This window comes from Centroberyx gerrardi, chromosome 6, assembly GCF_048128805.1.
Source record: "Centroberyx gerrardi isolate f3 chromosome 6, fCenGer3.hap1.cur.20231027, whole genome shotgun sequence".
Classification (NCBI taxonomy): domain Eukaryota; kingdom Metazoa; phylum Chordata; class Actinopteri; order Beryciformes; family Berycidae; genus Centroberyx; species Centroberyx gerrardi.
In genome coordinates, this window is record NC_136002.1 from 22,550,781 (window position 1) to 22,570,184 (window position 19,404).

At 40.7% G+C, this 19,404-nt stretch overlaps 1 protein-coding gene across 1 annotated transcript in view; it reads right to left on the bottom strand.

Annotated features, from left to right (window-relative positions):
* Nucleotides 1–16,855, bottom strand: part of cadm1b (cell adhesion molecule 1b) — a 94,473-nt gene extending 77,618 nt beyond the window's left edge. The window contains exon 1 of the mRNA XM_078284246.1: nt 16,735–16,855. Within this exon, the coding sequence (XP_078140372.1) occupies nt 16,735–16,810 (76 nt within the window). The 5' untranslated portion in view covers nt 16,811–16,855. The remainder of the gene's footprint in view (nt 1–16,734) is intronic.
* Between the last annotated feature and the right edge of the window lie 2,549 nt (nt 16,856–19,404).

Consider the following 19,404-nt stretch of genomic DNA (forward strand, 5'->3'; position numbering starts at 1 on the left):
TTTTGGGTATATTTTCTAGTTCAGAACAACAACTATCACAGAATAAGGCTTGTATGGGAATAAAAACTCTTCTGTCAGTCCACAAAGTCAGTCTCCCATTCTTGTTCTACAGTGCAGCTCCAGATTTTTACATTTTGATGATATCACAGGTTCAAGTGCTCTGGTTTCTGACCTTAGAGGAAAATTGTGCATGTTCAAAATTATCTTAGGAGTAGCATATATGGATTCTTATATTTAAGGCAATTCCAAGGCACCATTTAAAAAAAAAAAAGCAGATGTGTAAATGCTAAAGGGACCTTGAGTTCATGGGGGAATCTTTCCCACAAAAACATTTAAGGTAATCTTGGATTCAAAAACTAAACTATTTTCCAATCTTTCCGTTCACCATTCACCATTCTGAATGGATTATAATGATTGTGATCTTGCAGTGAACTCTACCATTCACCTGTATGAACAAAATAATAGCTTGGTTGATAATATTTTTCTTTTACTTTTACTAATTGTACTGAAAGTTACAGGCAGCCTCTGTCCTACATTATCAAGGTAAGCTTGTATAAGTTCAATACTGATGTAAGGCTATTTGTCTTTTTAAAGTAGGCTATATGTAGGTCTATCTATGCATCTGAATACTGAGGAAGGATGCACTGTTCACTCCTTTTCCACTTGACAAGCCCAAGCCATTAGGGAAGACAAAAACAAAGCTTAGGCAGAGAGGAAGAAAAGGAAGAAAAGGAAGAAAAGTTTTTGACTTTTTTTCACCGGCAAAGTAGCCATTGACAAGATTCAAATGGGTAACCTTAATTAACTGTAGCTGCTGTGCTCCAAAGTCTGCACCACCTGGCTGTCAAATGGAGAACACAGCTGGCCATCGCTGTGTGGTCAGGAGGAGGGACCTCTCAGTGTGTGTGTGTGTGGTGTGTGTGTGTGTGTGTGCGAGCGTGGGCAGTTTATTTATTGAACTAAAAGTCTCTTATTATACTTTTTTATCATGTTGTTGAGCACGTCCAGATATGTGTGACCTATAGGCCTACTTGTTTGCCCTTCATTTGCTGCATGCATTTCAGTCAATTACATGGGAAAAGCAAAATAATAACAACTATTACTAAGAGTTTTTCAAAATAACCTTTTTGTTACGGAACATTACCAGTGATTACATTCATATTTTGCTTTCATTCATGTAATAATTCTATTCAGTTCCTGTTTTTGTTTTCAATCCTCAAACCATTTCCAAGCCTTGTCGTAACCCCAGTAAAATGGCCTAGTTATTAGCATATGGTGCCTTACAAAAAAATGAAGGAGGTCACGGTAATTTTACCTCCTCTCCCCCAAATGGTTTCATTACTGAATTCATCACATGCTGCAAGTGCGGCTTTAAGAACTGCTTAAAATGTTATTTAAGTTTTTAAAGGTCATATAGTTTGATCATTCACGCTGCATAACCTGGTGACAGATGTGATCAGGTCATATACTTTGTAGAGCTACATCTGACCCAGAAAATTGGACTGAGAATATTCATATCTCCGTCCTTGGAGAATTCCAGAGACTCTCTCTTTTATGACCGTCATATGACCCTTCCTGTAGCACACATGGGCAAACTGCCGCACCATACTGTAAAAATGCTACCAGATGGCTTCCATATCCTCTTGCTGGCTGACTCTGTGGTTAAGGGTTAAGTGGTTGACGCCCACTCCCTTTCCAAGCATTTTCACTATTATTGTAATTGGTGGTGTTTGGGGGCACACAAAACTGTACAGTAGCCTTCAGAATCCTGTCTCCCACAACATAATAATAAAAAAAGAAAATAGCCGAAGGGGGAAGAAAGATTTTCATTTGCTCTTCTGGGCTTTCTTCAGAAAATGCACACTGGCTATTCTACAAGTTAGCGCTCACTCGATTTAGTAGAACTAAATCAAGGTTCCTATCTTGTTCTACCTTGTCTGTTGCACAAAGAAATTAGCTTTTTGCCCTATACCTGCTCATCTGCTCAAATTCTGGTTGTTAAAGTCAAAATGAAACGGCATATTGAGAGCATCTTGCTTCTGTAATTTGATATATTTCCTGTTGAAACAGGATATTGGAGCAGGACATAACGGGGGGAGTGATCATTCAGAAGTGTAAACCAAGGGGATATCAGCTAGGAGGAGAGAGGCAGTTTATATTTGATGGGAGGGGCGGTGGAGGAGGATTGTTCAAAAATCTGTGATGGTATTATTGGTTGTATTTTTTTATGTACCCATGGTACAGCATGAGGTAACCATTAAAGATACATCGTGTTCCAGGAAATACAGAAATGGGATTTTGATATAAAAATACAAGAACATAAAAGAAAATGTTGTGTTGGGGGGATTTATTGTTAAACAGATGTAATTATGACACGGAAAACAAGGTGAAAAAGTCATTTTTCATTTCATTGTGACTAAGTTTGTTACAACCCTCAACACTTCCCATTGTATTCGAATAATCTCACCCTCCACATTTTCAACAACTGAATTAACACTGACTGGGATTTTTCAAACTGAAGTGAGGACGAACGTGAGAATAAACAAAATGAATCAGGCTTTAGTGTATCTATAATTAGGCACCTCCAAGACACAAGGATTTGTAACAATGAGGGAGGCGGGGGATGAAAGACAGAATCAAGTCAAGATCATTGAAAGGTGAGTAACAAAGGACTGGCAAGCTTTACTGTTGTGGAAAAAACTCCTCACCTCAAGGTTACAAGCAGCCAGGCTATGTGCTGCAAATGAAATACTCAAGGAAGACATAAGTCTCATTAAGGCCCATAAAGGACATCCCTAATAAAATCCTCAGCCTGACATGCAAGAGCTCTCCAGTGATGGCTGATTAATTGCTGGTGCAAATGAAAGCATGGGAGAGAGCCTGGGCTCTGTGGCTGTAATTTATCCTCTCCTGTCCTGTCTTGTCCTCACAGCCTGGGGAGATCGCCCAGGAAGACGGAGGCAGCAGAAGGAGGGTGGGTGGGAGACGGGGGTATCGTCTTCATATTAGGTGCAGGATAACATGTTTAGGTGGCTGGTGAGATCATTTGTTTAGATTGTTTTTGGTGATAACAAGCTGTATGTGTTGACATCTGGGTGTTTCAATGGGGAGAAAAATTCCCATAACAGGTCACAGACTGATAATGATGACTGCAACATGGTCTGTGAAGAAATATGGTGTTGGCAAAGATGACCCAAAATATATTCTAGGCAGTCATATATCAAGTAAAGAGTGTGCTATTTGGTGACAGCTTGCTCTATAATCCATCAATAATATAATCTCACTGATTCTCAGACAGGATATATATTTCATCATTTCATCTTCTCCTTTTGTCAGATCCCTGTTTATGATTAATAGAGAGGTTTCCAATGCCAGGAGGGTATACTTGTCAAACATATGGCTAATGAGTGAGTAATTGCATCTATAAAATGCTTTGATGCTTTGCCTTTGATCATTTCTGAATCAGGCTGAAGTGGATTAATCATTGGTAAGAAAAGCTTTAAGAATAACTGATGATATATGAGGCCAGGCCGGTGCTGCAACAGCTTGGGTATAAGACAGACATGGGGGTCCAAGGACAATCTGGGCCAGGATAATGCCCAGCTGAGGCCAGACACATACCTGCCCTCTAACAGTAATAAGAGGCCGCGTGGCACATAAAAAGCAGTGAACAGAAAAGAAAAGGAATGGGGTGAAGGAAGAGAGGAAAGGAAGAGAGAGAGGGGGGACGCCTCTGTGTGTCAACTCTCAGAAGGTTACAGTGGCTACGTTTATGCACGGTGAATTCGGCTCTCCCGAATAACTTGCACTCCGATTATGAGAAATACGGCTAAGACGCCTGGTTTACTCCTATATTAAACAGGTTATTGTGGCATGTATAGATCTTACGACTTTGACTTTGGGGTTTCACTGCAAACTCAGACTCACGCAGAGTTATGGGTACATTTTGTTGTCAACAAAAAACATGGCATGCAGCAAGCTGTACATACTATAGGGATAATAATTTATTTTCCCTGTATTAGAAGAAACCTCAGTCAAAAAGGGAGGCGGTAGCTGGCAGCCGCACCTTTTCATATTTTTTTTTTGCTGGCGGACGGTTCTATCTGTGGGCGGGACTCCTCAGGTAGACAGGAATATTCCGCTAATTGGTTTATTCATGGCAACAGGAATACCCAATCTCAAAGGGATATCAAAGGTGCATGTAAACAGCTTAACCCGCGTAAGACCTTAACCGGAGTATGACCAATAGCCGGGTTACTCCGTGCATGTAAATGCAGTCGGTGTCTTCGTCATCACTCCCACCCGTGTGACAGAGAGGAGCGCGGTGAATGACATGTGGAGGGCGAGCCGTCGAGAATCAGGAGCGCTATCACAGTCTACAGTCAAACAAGCTGCTCCACCACCGAAAGGCTGATTGAACCGTGCTACGAAAAAAAACCTGACTCAACCAGCCACATCACTGAAACACAGATTAGCGCAAATAAGGCTTAAGGAAACATCGCTAACAGCTAACTGGCAGCTTAAGTAACGCTTAACACAATAGCATCAAATAGATAGGTTAATAAGGAGAAACAGATGCATCAAAAAGGCTGTGGCTGCCGAAACTAGAGACAGCTTGCCAGGCTCATTGTCACTGTCTGTTGGTCTGTGGGTGCTGCCGCAGCTCTAACAGGTGATATATCATGTGAACTATCATACAGCTGGCTAGAGTGATGATGATTTAAAAGGCTTTGTGAGAGGAGACAGCTTGTCTGAAAGGCTTGTTTCACTGTGTCTGCAGTATGATGTGATGCATCCCAGAGTCACCTTCAAATAGGGCTCCTCTTGACTGAAGGCTTGATTGGTCCCATAAATACCAATTGTAATTATGATCCACCAAGAAACAAACCCCCCTCTTACAGGCCATTCTGACAATCTTAAGAGTAAACCAAGTAGGCCTCTGTGCCATTTTGCATATCTTGTCTGACTGATATGTCATTATGACGGTTTAATACTCCATAATTATGCCATTGTAAATGTCTGATGGCTGGGCCGGTCGGGGTTGGCAATACACCACAGTCGGCGGAAGACTGAGATGTTTTGCCGCAGATTGCGTTGGTGCTGATGACATGAGAAGTGATGAATATTCTGAGGTGACCTACTCCACACAAAGAGTGATGGCAGCAGACAAAAACAAACATGCATTTTGTCTGTGTCTGACATGCTTGTGAGTCTGGGGAATCATTAAACATAATTATGCATAATCACCGGACAAGGAATACCTTGCACCAAAAACATGCCATCCATCACACTAACAGTTTGTTTACTATGAGTGTATCATTTGAAACTTTACGCATTATATAAGCACAAGGTGACAGCATTTTCATAATAATGTCACTTACACTTACATTATATTTTGACAGGCAGGTGCCTCCCTGAGGGCCCGCCAGCTGTCATTCAACAGTTAGTCAGCCATGGGCTCAATGTGTCATTCAAGTAATCATGAAAGTTCCCACTGCTCTCGTTTCATCCAACCTGTGCTAATCAACAAGTTATCAAGTCAAAGAGACAAATAGCCCTTTATTGTATGGCAGCGGAATTTGCTGTATGTTTCTGCAAAAGCACTGAAATATAAACTGTGGCCAAATTAATCCATTCATATTTTTTGTCCCAATATCTCCCCGTGACACATTCTCCATCCCCGGCACCGAAGCACTCCACAAATCCTACCATCTCTAGTCTATACTCTGCAGAATTAGAGCATAATAGCTCTGGCTGCAGATGTTCAACCACAAAAGACTGGATGTGAAAGACTTAACTGAGGCAAATACACTGCCTACTTGATTAATTCCAAATGGGATTATGTTGAAGACGCTTACTGTACAATGCTTTATGTCAACTGATAATGAAAATACAAGGTGATTCTACAGTAAAAAGAAATCTGGTGACGGAGTGGTAGAAATTGATAATTGCTTCTGTGTCACAGCCAAAAACGTATCTAATCTAGAGAAATCACTTTGGCTCAATAAAACAATATAGCAGTGTGGCTGAGGTTAAGGCTACAGTTTAGACCTTCACTTAAGCACTGCAAACTGCTGCTTTGTTTTTTTGACACACGGGCCCCTCTCCGTGGATTCCAGCCTTGAGATTGTGCAGAGGGAAAACAGCTCCCCGCAGAAATGCACACATGGAGTGGAGATGTATGTAAATTAAGGCATATACCACAAAATGCAGTGAACTGAATTGCAACCTTGACTGAAGTCACTAAAAAGACGCTGCGACCCTGCAATATGTTGAGCAGAGCTACTGGAACACATCTTCTTCATTCTCTTCAATATTAGTCCTAAATCAGTCCTAATAAATAAGAATAGTTTGAAGAACAGCAGCGTTTTCTGTCCGATAAAATACTGTGTCTGTGCAAATAGGCATACTCATGGTGGCACACACAGGCAAGCCATAATATGGAAAAATTGGACAGGATTACGACTTTCGCACATGGATTCTCACTTTATGGTCCAAATGGGAGATTTAATATGCCTCTTAAATGGATGATTGATTGTACAACTTTGAATTTTTAACATAATAAATGAGACAAGTAATGCAGTTAATTTAAAAGACAAGAGCATATAAACATCTAAAAAAGGGAATTTGATAATCGGCTTTATATGTTTATGTCCAGTTAAACCTATTTTCAAATGTCTTTTAGCATCTCCACAGGAAAACAGATTAACCTCTCTGCATCTACTGCAGGCAGCCTAGCAGGTTATTTTGACCTTGGTTATATTTTGGACTGACAACAAAATAGTTTATAAACGGCAATATTTGAATTGATAGTTCTGGCGCTATCCCCTTTATTGCATGTAATCTACAGTAGGTGCACCAAAGTACCAGTTTAAGATGTACCGGGCAAAGAGGAATGGACTCAATGGAAAAAAATGAAAAATGCGATTGTTGTAAAGCTAGATTCAGTGAGGGCTGAATAAACCCTCCTGCAAGTAAAGGCAAAGTATGCACAGAGACATCAAGCCTTAATAGAAACAACTCAACATGCACATGTCAATCCATGAGCATTTAGAAAAATCATAATATTCTATATTAGATTAAAAACCAACACAGGTCTCAATCAAAAGTCATCTCCTCCTTGTAACAAACCATTTCTGCACTCTGCTTAAACTGCAAATATATTTAATTATCAGTGCGCGGATGATTATGTGTCTTAAAGCTTTTATTATCTGACAGAGCACATCGGTAGAGAGCTGAAACGCCTCTCTGATTTCTATCACAAAAAGTCACAATCAACATTACAGAAAAATAAATCCTTCAGTCCTCACAATAAACGTAACAATTATATTATGTTTTTTCTTTCCTTCTCTCTTTTTTAATGAATAAAACTGACAGAAAAAAAAAAACATAATTTCTTTTGGCTGAAGAGAGGGACTGTAGAATGGGAAAAAAGAAATAGAAGGTCAGTCTGCAACAAAAGATTTCCTCACTCGATTTAACTGCTAGGTGAAGTCCTATATATCTTTAGATTTTTTCGATTTTTGGTCCCCTAGTGAAAAACCTGAACGGCCTTTGCCCAAATTACTGAGAATCAGCAGCTGCAGCACAAGCAAGGCTTTTCTCTGATAATTCAAATAATTCCAACCCCTCTTTTCAAATGGAACATTTTGATGGATTATGCAGTGTCAACCTTCACTGCACTGAACACATTTGAATAAATGTAGATTTGAGATTTACTGAAAGATGAGGCCACCATGTCAAAATGATACACAACTACATGCAAATGTACAGTATTCTGCAACTTTCAGCAGTTCAAAAATGTAGCTTGGAATTTTACAAACTTCTACCCAAAATGTTTTCCATATGACTTCAGTTATTCTGGTTACTGTCACATGCACTGAACATGTCAAATCAGGCTGTAATGAAATTAACAGAGTGGTTTTCCTGTGCTCCTGGATCCATTTATATTAAATAAAAAACCTTTCTGCACCACTTGGGTTCATGCTGACTTATGCAAAGCTTTCATTTGTCATCATATCACCAAACATTTAATGAAAGCAATCTTAAATGTGAGGCGGTTCAGGTAAATTGGTCTGAACATACAATATAAACAGGTGCAGAGGAGGAAAAAATAGCAATTTGAGCACACAGTGAGAAACAATCAGCACAAGCCTTAGAAGATATGACATTTGGGGACAAGTTACAAAATGAAATCATGTACAACAATCTTATTACACATGTATCCCATTTGACAACCTTTAAGTCTAATGACATTTGAGCCAGAATAATCCACGTTCTTCAGTTCCAACCTATTTACTCATGCTTAGATAGCGATGCTCTCAGGCTTGGGAAATCAGCTTTTGCTTCAGCACTGCCTTTGTCACACAGATACTTCCCTGCCCTCACTAACTACACTATCTCCCTGCCTGTTCAAGCAAAACTTTATGCTAAGTAAATCATTTACATCTCCCACAGCAGCCTATCTACATTTTCCAATAAAACTCTAAATTGATGGATGTCATCTTAGTGCTCACAGGCAATAACTCCTGCTGCTTCGAAATAACAATATGTTTTGGTTTTATGAGGTCTAGACATGCTATTCTTTTTAATGACATCCCTAGGCCAGTGCTGTTTACATTTATTGATATCTGTTTTAGACTAGAGCAAGCCGGTCTTCCTCTGAGGCTTGCTGTATGGATCTAAGTTTGGGTTATGTGGCCAAAACAGCACTCTCTCATTTAGGAAGTTTAGACCACAGAGTGAAAATATTTCGGTCATATATTTCTCTGAGATTTATTTTGTTAAGATTAAATGCAACATTTGGACTATACTTGAAATTCATGAAACACAAACATAAACCTCTTGAGTTATATGCCTCATTGGAGGTGGCAACTAAGGTCCTCCTGTGCTCAGGTCTATTTAGGGGTCACTTTCATGTACCGACATCAGTTTTAGATGCCCTTTAAAACCTGCATTAACATGCATCTTGGGTGGACGGGTGTATTCGGCACAAGCTTAACTGCATAAAAATCTGGGAGTAAATGCACTCAAGCCAGACAAGCCACTCAGCCAAATCACATCTGAATCTGGTCAGAGGCGCATTGGGCCACATTAATACCAAAATGCAATTGCCAATTCCCATGGTGGCATTTCCATGACAAAACTCGCAAGCATTGAGTGAGAACTTGGGTACGAGCAAGAGGGCTGCCTGCACAAGGAAATGGCAGCATCGCCCGCACAGATACTTCCAGGGAGTGGAGTGACAGCTCTCCGAAGAGGGTGAACTTCGTCTTTGTGAGCAATATTGCAGCTTGCAATCAAAAATCCATATCTGAGCGCCCACACAACCTGAAGGAGCAAGCAAAGTTCATTCCCCACACTCAATAACTCCGAGCATTTTTCTGCACTCAAGTTTCATTTGGTTTTGACAGTCAGGGGCGGGCTCAGAACTGGGCCACTGTGTCCATAAATTTCATTGGTTACTCAGTTTGGTTACTGAGTTGTGATTGGCTTTATACCCTGTGCCCCAGAACATCAACACAGTTCAAAAAGAAGAACACGAAGAAGAGAGGGGTGGAAGTGCTCGAGGGGCGCTGCCATGTGTTCTGCTTCAGAGGGTAACAGACAGCCAATCACAACACAGATGTGCAGAGATTACATTTCCTTGCGTAGGCAGTCTCTCACTTATTCTTGCGTGTTTGTCATGGAAATGCCACTGTAGTTTCCAATCAACATACAACAACTATGCAAATGCACTACTACAACACGCACACAAAGGAAACAGGTGGAAGGTAACTTGGTAATTACTGCAACTTAAAACAAGCTAGAGTAAAGAAAATAGTGGCTGATCAGAAATACAGTCATAATACTCATAGGAAACACGTGAGACCAGGTGTTTGCTGTCAGTTTGTTTTGACAAAACAATTAATTGTAATGACAGCAGCTGTATAAAGTGTCTTCTCCTCAGCTATGGCCCTGGGGATACCAGTTGTCTAAGATAACTTCTCCCTCTGTTTTGAAAAGTTAAAAAGTGCAAATAACAATGTGATTCCCATGGCCATCTTTTTAAAGAGCAATCTGATTTCAATGTGGACATGCACTGGAGACATATTTTAATGCCAGGTGTAAATGTAATCTGGCTAAATCATGTTGAAACACAGTCTGGATACATGAACGTCAGGTGTAATTTTGTACAATATTATAACTAAGTTGTACATGACTTTTCACGGGAAAGTTACAAAGTGCTGCAAAATACAAGGACCAAAACAAAACAAAACAACATCAACTCACAATCAACTATAATAAAAGACTTGCACTGCTGACTCCATTAAAACTCATAGCTCATTAAGGGAGACTCCACAAAATTCAGTAACCATATTGGACTCCCAACAAACAAATTCATCGTACCACCCCAACATAATTAGAGCAAAAACAAGAAACTAAAAACAAGTTGTGTCTTACAGAGTTTGCTAATGGTATTTCCCCAGACAGCTTGTTTGAAAGTTTTTGGGCCCTGTATGCAAATGATTGATGACCTTGTTGTCTTTAATCTATACAAGTTTACTAGACAAGTTTAGATGAGATAGCAATTACTATTAGTAGTAATTAGTGTAATTAGACTCAAATGAAAGATAACATGATCATGAGATACAGAATCATGATTTTACATAAAGCCTGAGGCAATCCATGCTTTTATCACCTCCACCTACAAGAGTCCTGGCAAGTGTGATATGACGTGTAATGGTGATAGTGGTGTTTTTTTGTTTTTTTGGGGGGTGTTGGGGGGGGTGTCTTAGGCAGCCTTGCATCAGTTCATGTCGATGTGTTCAAAAAGAGTTACAGTAAATAAAAGTGTCCTTGTGTTAAATTCCAAAACACAGACACATCGCTACAGAAAAGAACGACATGCACCAAACTGAAACATGTTTCTTTCAGTGAAGCGACGATTGGATTTGTTTTTGAGATAGAGACGCTCGCAAGTTGGAAGCACGACACCTGGACCACAGGGCAGCTGATAGTTTGGCAGTGAGCTTACTTTCCTTGTTAAATACAGACAGACTGCTATTAGGGAGCCAATGGATCAAGCCCATATTTCCTTTCAAATACATTTACCTGTCATCTTAGATGTAAACAATGTGACTTTGAGTTTCCCACTTCCATTAGCTCTATTGCCTCCCATGTCTCTCCGCAGTGCAATGACTCAAGTATGAGAAGTAATCAATAGGCTTCTGGTTTGGGTGAATGAGTCTTAGTGCTTGGTTTGCACAGTCTTGATCAGACTGACAATGACAGATTATAGTGCTGTATCAGAGAGTAATTAAGATGGGTCTATCGTCAGGCTGATAACTCAAGAGCATGATGCCCCCGAGGCAGGCAGCACCACCCTGTCAGACAACAGCTCTTTTTCGTGTAAACAGGATCAAAATTTTCTTATGTGTCACCTTGAGAGGTGGAAAAAAGTTCTCCCTTGATTGTAAATTCTGCAGGGAATAATATATTTTCTGTTACTATGTCAGCCTCGCTTAAGACGACTATAGAAATTGTGGCAAATGTAAACCAGATAAAATCTGTAAAAGATGCACCAATGTATTCAAAAACCTGAATATGTACATAAATAAATTCATGCATTTTCCTGCCAAATTAACTCTCAAGCAGCCCACCTTAGTATATTCCTCACCACCTACAGTGAAGGAAAATGTAAAACATCCACATCTTGAAAACACACTGCAAAAACATTTAATGTCCTTTCTTTATATAAGGTTTCTTAGTTCCTTCCAGTCCAGGTGGCATGAGTGTACTTGCTCAAAAAAATTACAGAAACATTCGGGCGTCCTAGTGGCTCAGTTCGCTAAGGTGCATACCATGTACCTGCGACGTCCCGGGGTCACCTTTACCGCATGCCACCCCGCCCCCCCTCCACCCGCCTTCTTTCCTGACTGTCAAATAAAAAAATAAAAATAATCTTAAAAGAAACATAGAAATATTTAGTATACAGGTTTCTGGAGAATAACTTACTCTGATGGCAGGCACAGGATATCCTAATGTTGTCCACAAGTCTAGTGTTATCCTGCTGTGTGGAAGTGGATAACAAGCCTATATTTCAGTCAGTCTGCATAAATGCATCTGCAAACAGCAGTGCAACAAGGAAAGGAGTGACTGATTGCAGAGGGTGGTGCATCAAGCAGGTACCTGTCCTAACAGCTGACTATATGTCAGCGAGATGGCAATCTGGGACAGCGCGATTTTTGACATTTTTGAGCAGATCTAAGAATAAAGTACGGCATCTGCAGCACACAGCCTTTTCCACTAGCATCGGTACAGTTATTGATCAGTGGAAGCTCGTTAACTGAAATTATTGATTAGAGATTGGGTCTCTCTCTCTCAGAAAGGCAGTCCTTTGTCCTCCACATTGATCAACAGTTATTTAGTCTTAATGCTGTGGGTTCTGGGCCGAGTCGGAGCCGTTTTCAAGGTTCCCTATTGGTTGAACTTCCTATATGGAAGTGACTGATCTAACTACACAAACAAGTACAATTTCTTACCCGTACAATTCAAATATGTGAATGCTCCATATTATATTAAACAAAAAAATGTAAGGGTGGACAAGTTTTAGTGAAGCAGCAGTGGCTGAATACTGCACATACAGCGCAGCACATTTCAGTTCCATTTTTTATGTATCTTCAAGCTTTTATTTGCTGTTTCTGCTATTTCTGCACTATGGATACCCATTTGTTGAACTTTTGCTGTTTGAATTATTGTACGGTGCAGGTTATGGAGGAAATCTGTTGTAGTCCAGTGAAGTTGGCCAATGTCTTCATTTAGGAAGTGCTGTGCTGTGACTGCTCCACAGCCTTAATGGTGGCTTGTGATTGCTCCATCACCCATACTAATGTGCACTCTATGCCCCCTTCAAAACAAAAACATTGCAATTTCATTTTTTTCATTGTGGACTTGATTGTCACAGCCTAGGCAATGCAGCCAATAGAGTGAGGTCTCTCAGATCCAGGGAACAGAGAGAACAATGTCATATTCATATGCGGAGACATCAGCTCTCCTCCTCATTACCACAGCGCTGCCATGAATGGAAGCTTCTGTCCCTACAATCATGAAAGGGCCTGTCATCTGTCTGTTTCTCCTAATTGACTGTTTACTACATTTCAACACAGACACATTTTTGATTGTCCTCAGTTTGTCATTCAGTTTGACACTGCGGTACAAATTCCTTCCATAGCGATGTCCTGAGATTTTGTTTCATATTTGCTACGTGACTCAAAGTGATAGTATGTCAACAGCAGCGCTTCTCTGACCTTCACAAAACCGTGTATTTACTTGAAGGCCATTCTAAAAAAGTATGTGGGCAAAAACCCTTGTGCTGTGTGCCAAAGCTGAAGTTTTTAAGGAGAGATTGGAGTCTTTCAGAGACTGAAAAGAATACAAGGTCGGAGATAGAAAGAGATTTTCAGCGCCTCTTCCACATGGCCCTCAATAACCAACTTCTTACTCTGTCAACTGACTGACTTCCTACAACCTCTGGCTTGAAAGGACAAATACAAAAGTGAAATCTCCCTATTCACTTGGAGCTCTAACTGCACCGGCACAAGGTCCTCTTGTGCTCAGATCCATTTTATGAGCTATCTCCAAGAATAGAGGGGGTGTGAAGTTCGATTATGAACACATTCCCACATTCACACCACCATGTACAGACACAGTAGTGATGGTGTACATGCGTTTGCACAATTCACGCACATTCACACATACTGCATGCACACAAGCATACTAAAAACCTCAAGTGAAATTCACAGCAGATAGAACCGCACAGCCTGGGGGTGCGATGTCCTCAGTGAAATGATAACAGTAAATCCTACATAGCTTATTTTCTTACAAATGTTACCAGTGGCTTAATTCCATACATGCATTCCTGTGTTGAATAGAGCTGCCAATTCTCTGCCAGCCCCTCCCTTTAACAGTAAGATTAGCTGCCACCACATAAAGTAGTGCCATGCATTATCTAGCAATTAGGGAGAGGCTTATTAAGCAGAGTTTAATGTAAATTTAATGAGCAATAAATTCAATTTCTTTAAATAGAAGAGTATATTATTGTTACAAATGATGTACTGTGGCGATCTCAATGTACAGGCAATGAAATACTTCACAAGCGGGCACATATCAATGGGCCATTAAGTAGGGTATTAAATTTAACCTGAAACATGGTAAGTGCAATTCCATACAGATAGAGAAGACCAGTTCAGTTAGCACTACAGTGGCAGCACTGATGTACTGTGTGTGTGTGTGTGTGTGTGTGGTTTAATAACTTAATCTTTAGCATTCAAAACCAGCAGACAGATATGAATATACATACAATAACCCCCAGCATGCACCACAAACAAAGAGGACAAGTGGAAAACATAAGATGCAGATCAACCTTTATATGGCAACGGAGGAAATAAACAGCTACCATCCCCCAACACACACACACACACACACGCACACAAATCAGAGGCCGAGCTCCACCAAACCCCACCATAAGCAGCTAGACGGACATCTTCAATCACTCACCATGTCACGTGCCAACTGGCAACCATGAGCACGGTAACAACTGTGTTTCCTTTGTTTCTCTGAGATCCAGTCCTTCAGCAGTGCCTTGAGGCTTCATGACAGCTTGTATTGATCCACTTCGCCATCACTCAGTCCTGATGAATGAGTTTAAACTGACAATAAGTAGGATTATGCAACCTTCTGAAATACTACCATCAGATTGCAGCCGATATGCTACAGTAGGCCAAGCCCCGGGAGAGTCAGGGAGAGAAATACTGTTTTTAGCATTTAAACATATTTTGTTTTTTACATACAATGCCTTATAGCAGCCAGTCAGCCAACGCATCTCTCACCTTTAGCAATGCTTTCTGTAAGAAAAAAAACTTTCCCTTAACGTAATATCTTTTCTCCATGTCTGTGACTGCCTGTTTGTCTCTCCCTCTCTCGGTGATTAGCTCTCTTTCTTTGTCTCGTCTTGTTTTTATGATAAACCTGCCAGCACATGAACACCTACCACAAGAAACTAAGCAATGTCCATATACTGGGGTCGTTCTTCTTTCACCAGAACATAGAAACAAAGTTCAAATCCAGTGATGAACTGAATTGTTGATTATCAACAAACAATTGGGAGGCGTCAGTGAGTGGATTGTCAGCACTTTATAGAGCTAGAGATCGGGCCTCATCGCTCCCAGCGGCTGACGCAAAGAGAATCAAACAAATGAAAAACCTGCAGTCAGATCATGCCATTTTTGACCAAAACACTGCATCAATTCCAACTGCTGCAATCCTCAGTGTATTGTACTTGAGGTTATTGTGCATTCCTGGTGCATTATTTTATTTGACTGAGAGGTTAATTAAATTAATGTGACAAGAAGACGCTAGACAATGCTGTAAATGTCATTCAACTGCTATTCAACACAGACCATAATAAATTCAACAACTGTGAAATGAAAGCCTTGTATGCAGTGAGCTGTAAAAAAACAACCCCACTGTCTAAAAAATCGGTTTAACCAGTAACCTCAATTAGAGAGCACAGGTCCTCAATCTCACCACACACACACACTTTGATGAGTTTATGCAGACCTGTTGATGGGTGATGCAGATACCACTACTAATGGCCAAATGTAAAAACAGAAATTAAATCACTTCGAATTCGCTCAAATAGTCTTCAAGTATAAACCTGTCAACACAACTGTTGCTTGCCATTTTAACAACCCGGGGATTGACAACGGAACATGTCCATCCTACTGCTGGGAGGGATTTAAAGCGGCTGCAATCTGACATTTTAACAGCTTCAGATGCGTCAGTATTGTCAGCGGAAAGACATTTTCCAGGAAAAACATTGACGCATGCAACTCTGACCGCGGTGGCACAACGGGGAAATAATCGGACCGGGGGCTGCATTGGTCGGTCACATTTGGCGCCCCCGGTTCATGCGGTTGCAGGCTATAGCCCTCAGTCCGAATAGCGACAAGGCAAATTTCCATCTTCAACCTTACTGACAAGAGGAGAAGTGAAGACTGCGGACTGGAACATACACTGGCATTAGAGGCTGCAGTTGTGCGGCCAGAGGACACTGTGTGAGACTAGAGCTGCATTGCGTGTTTTTTCCAAACGCGCACCTGAAGCCCAGACTTGAGAGATTTGTAGACAGCCAAATGAGTTGGGACTGTAAAGGTTTATGCGGTATGACAGAAGATACAAGAGCCTTTGAGCCAAATTCGTTCACGAGCCGATTATCGCTCTCATTTCATAATAAAGAGCCACGTTTTAGTGTTTTTGAGGTTGAGCCTTGCCATCAAACTTAGCCCAAGGTCTATACACCCTCATTTTACTCGATTATTATTGGCGATACTTTATTGCCACTTATGCAATTGTGCAGCACTCACATTACTTTTTATAGCAGTTCTGTGTAGCCCATTGCAGTAAAACCCAGGATGACACCCGCCACTGATGCCACAATTGTTGTAAGCTAAGTAGCCTAACAATCCCAATCAATGGTGAGGAGTAACACTGATATTTTGAAATCGACAAACAGAGACAACAGTATGAGAGCAATGGAAAGTGATGCTGAGATTTGAGGGAAGCTTGTGCGCATCTAGCGCGCAAACGCACCACAACTTCTCCCTGGTACTCTGTGGGCTTTTGCTGTTGATGGAGTAATTCTGCATCACACACACACGCGGACTCTCACACACACACACACAAAAAACTTACCTTTCAGAAGAAACGCCGTTGAAATCACGAAAACAGAGAGAGAAATAGCGAGAGATCCGCTCCCCGTGATCGCCATGTTGGACACCTGCTTGAGACTGGCGGCGCTAAATCACCTAGAGACGGCCATGGGATGAAAATGTAGACTCATGAGAGGCGGAGGGAGGGCTCAAGTAGGGTGCCTTCTATCATATTGGGCTGCGTTATGTTGCAATGACATCTAGGCCCATATAATATTACAGGAAAATTACAGTGATACCCATAGGAGATCAAAAAAATACCACAAAGTACGATAATGTCACTATAAACTCGCTATTGAGCACCAAAGACTGTAAGTCCCTATAGGAATATTATAGGAATATTTCAGTGATACATGGGAGGCGGAACACACCATAAAGTGCAATGAGGTCACCATAAACCCACCGCTGAATACCACAGACACTTTATAGGAATATTATAGTAATTTTCTTTTAGGGGTATAGTCTATAGGTTAGCTCACGTGGGGGGAGACCGCAGCCTATAAACTGTTCCCAATTGCTTGCAGATTCATTTTATAGCCGAAGCACAAATAGAGATTATAATAGAGCTAAAGTAGCATATAGTTTATGTTTATTATATAATTGGTATGCCTGTGTGTTGTAATGTGTTTTAGGATAAAGGCTACAGATTTGATATAGGAGGTCAACCATTTTGATACATTTATCCGTAATAAATGTCCCTGTTTTAGTTACCAAAGGAACAATCAACAGAGTTTGTGGGAACTCATAATGGTGAGCCATTGTCTTCATTGGCTACTCAAAGAGCGCCCCCTGTTCCTTGAACGGAGTATTACGTTTTCTAATAGCATGTTATTCAGTTATTATTGAAAAGATGGCCTACTCCTCTAAAACAGGAAAAACCAAATTAAACCAGAATTTCAGATAACCTTCCCCTTGTCCTAATACTTAAAAATCACAATCGCTGTCAAAGTGATGAAATGTGTGAGGAATAAGTCTGATATCTCTTCTCCTCACTATGTGTTTTGGTGCATCTTATAGGTCAGCTCTCCAACTCATTTTCACCTGAAACACGGTATACTTGGGATCCCTCAGGAGTAACAGTGCCACAGAGAAGCGTGCATGACAATGTTGAATCTCATTTCCCTTTTTCATTGTGTCAAAACAGCACAAAGGCTGCTAATTGCACAATCTATTCTCTGAGACTGTGTGTCAGTCCTCATTCCATGGATGAGTAGATAGCATTTAGAACTTCACTCTAATGCTGGGGCCGTTCCTATCACTACAGATTGAATTCCACACATCAAATTTATTTCAGATGTTATTATCTGTGGCAGCTCGCCAGTTCTGCCTGCCACTCACACAATGTCTCCACAAGGTGTTTTCTCCTCACTGCCAGCCGGGCTACTTTATTTTCCTGCAGCATAGAATTGGTGGGCATCAGGAGACAAACTGGATCCAGTGGTGATATTCCCCCTGTCATATTTTCACATTTTGTACTGGATTCTGGGCATTTGTAACTATTTGGGTTTCTAATAATTTGAGTTACAAGTTACAGAACTCCCTCGCAGACTATTTCAGTTCTTGTGCACTCATGATACCCAACACACCCAACTTTTGTTTTCACTCTCTCTCTCTCTCTCTCTCTCTCTCTCTCTCTCTCTCTCGCACTTTTGCTGTGTCGGTGATTCACTCCACTACTGCATGGCATTTCCTTTGCTCATGAGAATAGATGGGGTTCCTGGGTCTCTCTGAGAAAAGGAGCCCAGCGTCTCTGTCTCCCCGAGCAGGATGAATAATGGATGGGAATAGATCAGATGACTGAACTGCTTCATCTGGATCCTCTGTAGTAATGGCCAGCCATAGACTGTGTGTGTATGTTGTGGGTGTGTGTACTGTATGTGCGTGTGTGTGTGTGTGTGTGTGTGTGTGTGTGTGTTGTATATCTGTGTATTTTCTTGTGAGAAAAATGGTCCTGCAGCTTACAAACAGTTAAGCAGTTTATTTTGGAATCAGATATCAGTTTGTCGCACACTGTATTTCGGCGATGCCCATTAATAGGGCAGTCGTCAGCTTTTTCTATTTAAATTAGTGAAAACTGGTAATAAAAGATTTTTTGCCCCGGCCTCTTTCCCAGTTAATGTTTGATTAGAAATGCAATGGTTTTAAATTAAGATTTCTTTCCCCCTTGGTATGAAATCAATCAAATTAACGGAAATTGAATTATTTGAGATGGTAATCTATTTAGGCAAACCATTCACCATGAAAATGTTTTCCTCCTGTTGTGAAAGGAAGAATAATTGAATCAGACCCTTGTAAGTGACCCCAAATGGTTGAGCAAGAACAAAGCTTATTGAAATGAAATGAAACCACATAAGTGAACAGGCAGAGGTATGTAAAATTCAATTTGCTTCGCATAATATGTGTACATAGATTCAGAAGTGTATAATATATAATAGAACTGAGGGCATGTGAGGGGTTTGTGGAAGTGTCTGTGCAAGCCTCTGCAGTATCTCTATTCCTCCCCTAAGACAGTTTCCCCACATTTTTTGCCTATTTTAGCACAACAGCATTTAGCAACTATAGTAGTATAGTATTATCCCAAATTCCCTCTCTTTTCCCCTGTAGCAAATTATTACAGAATCACCACAGGTCATCAATTCTTTATGGCGTAGAG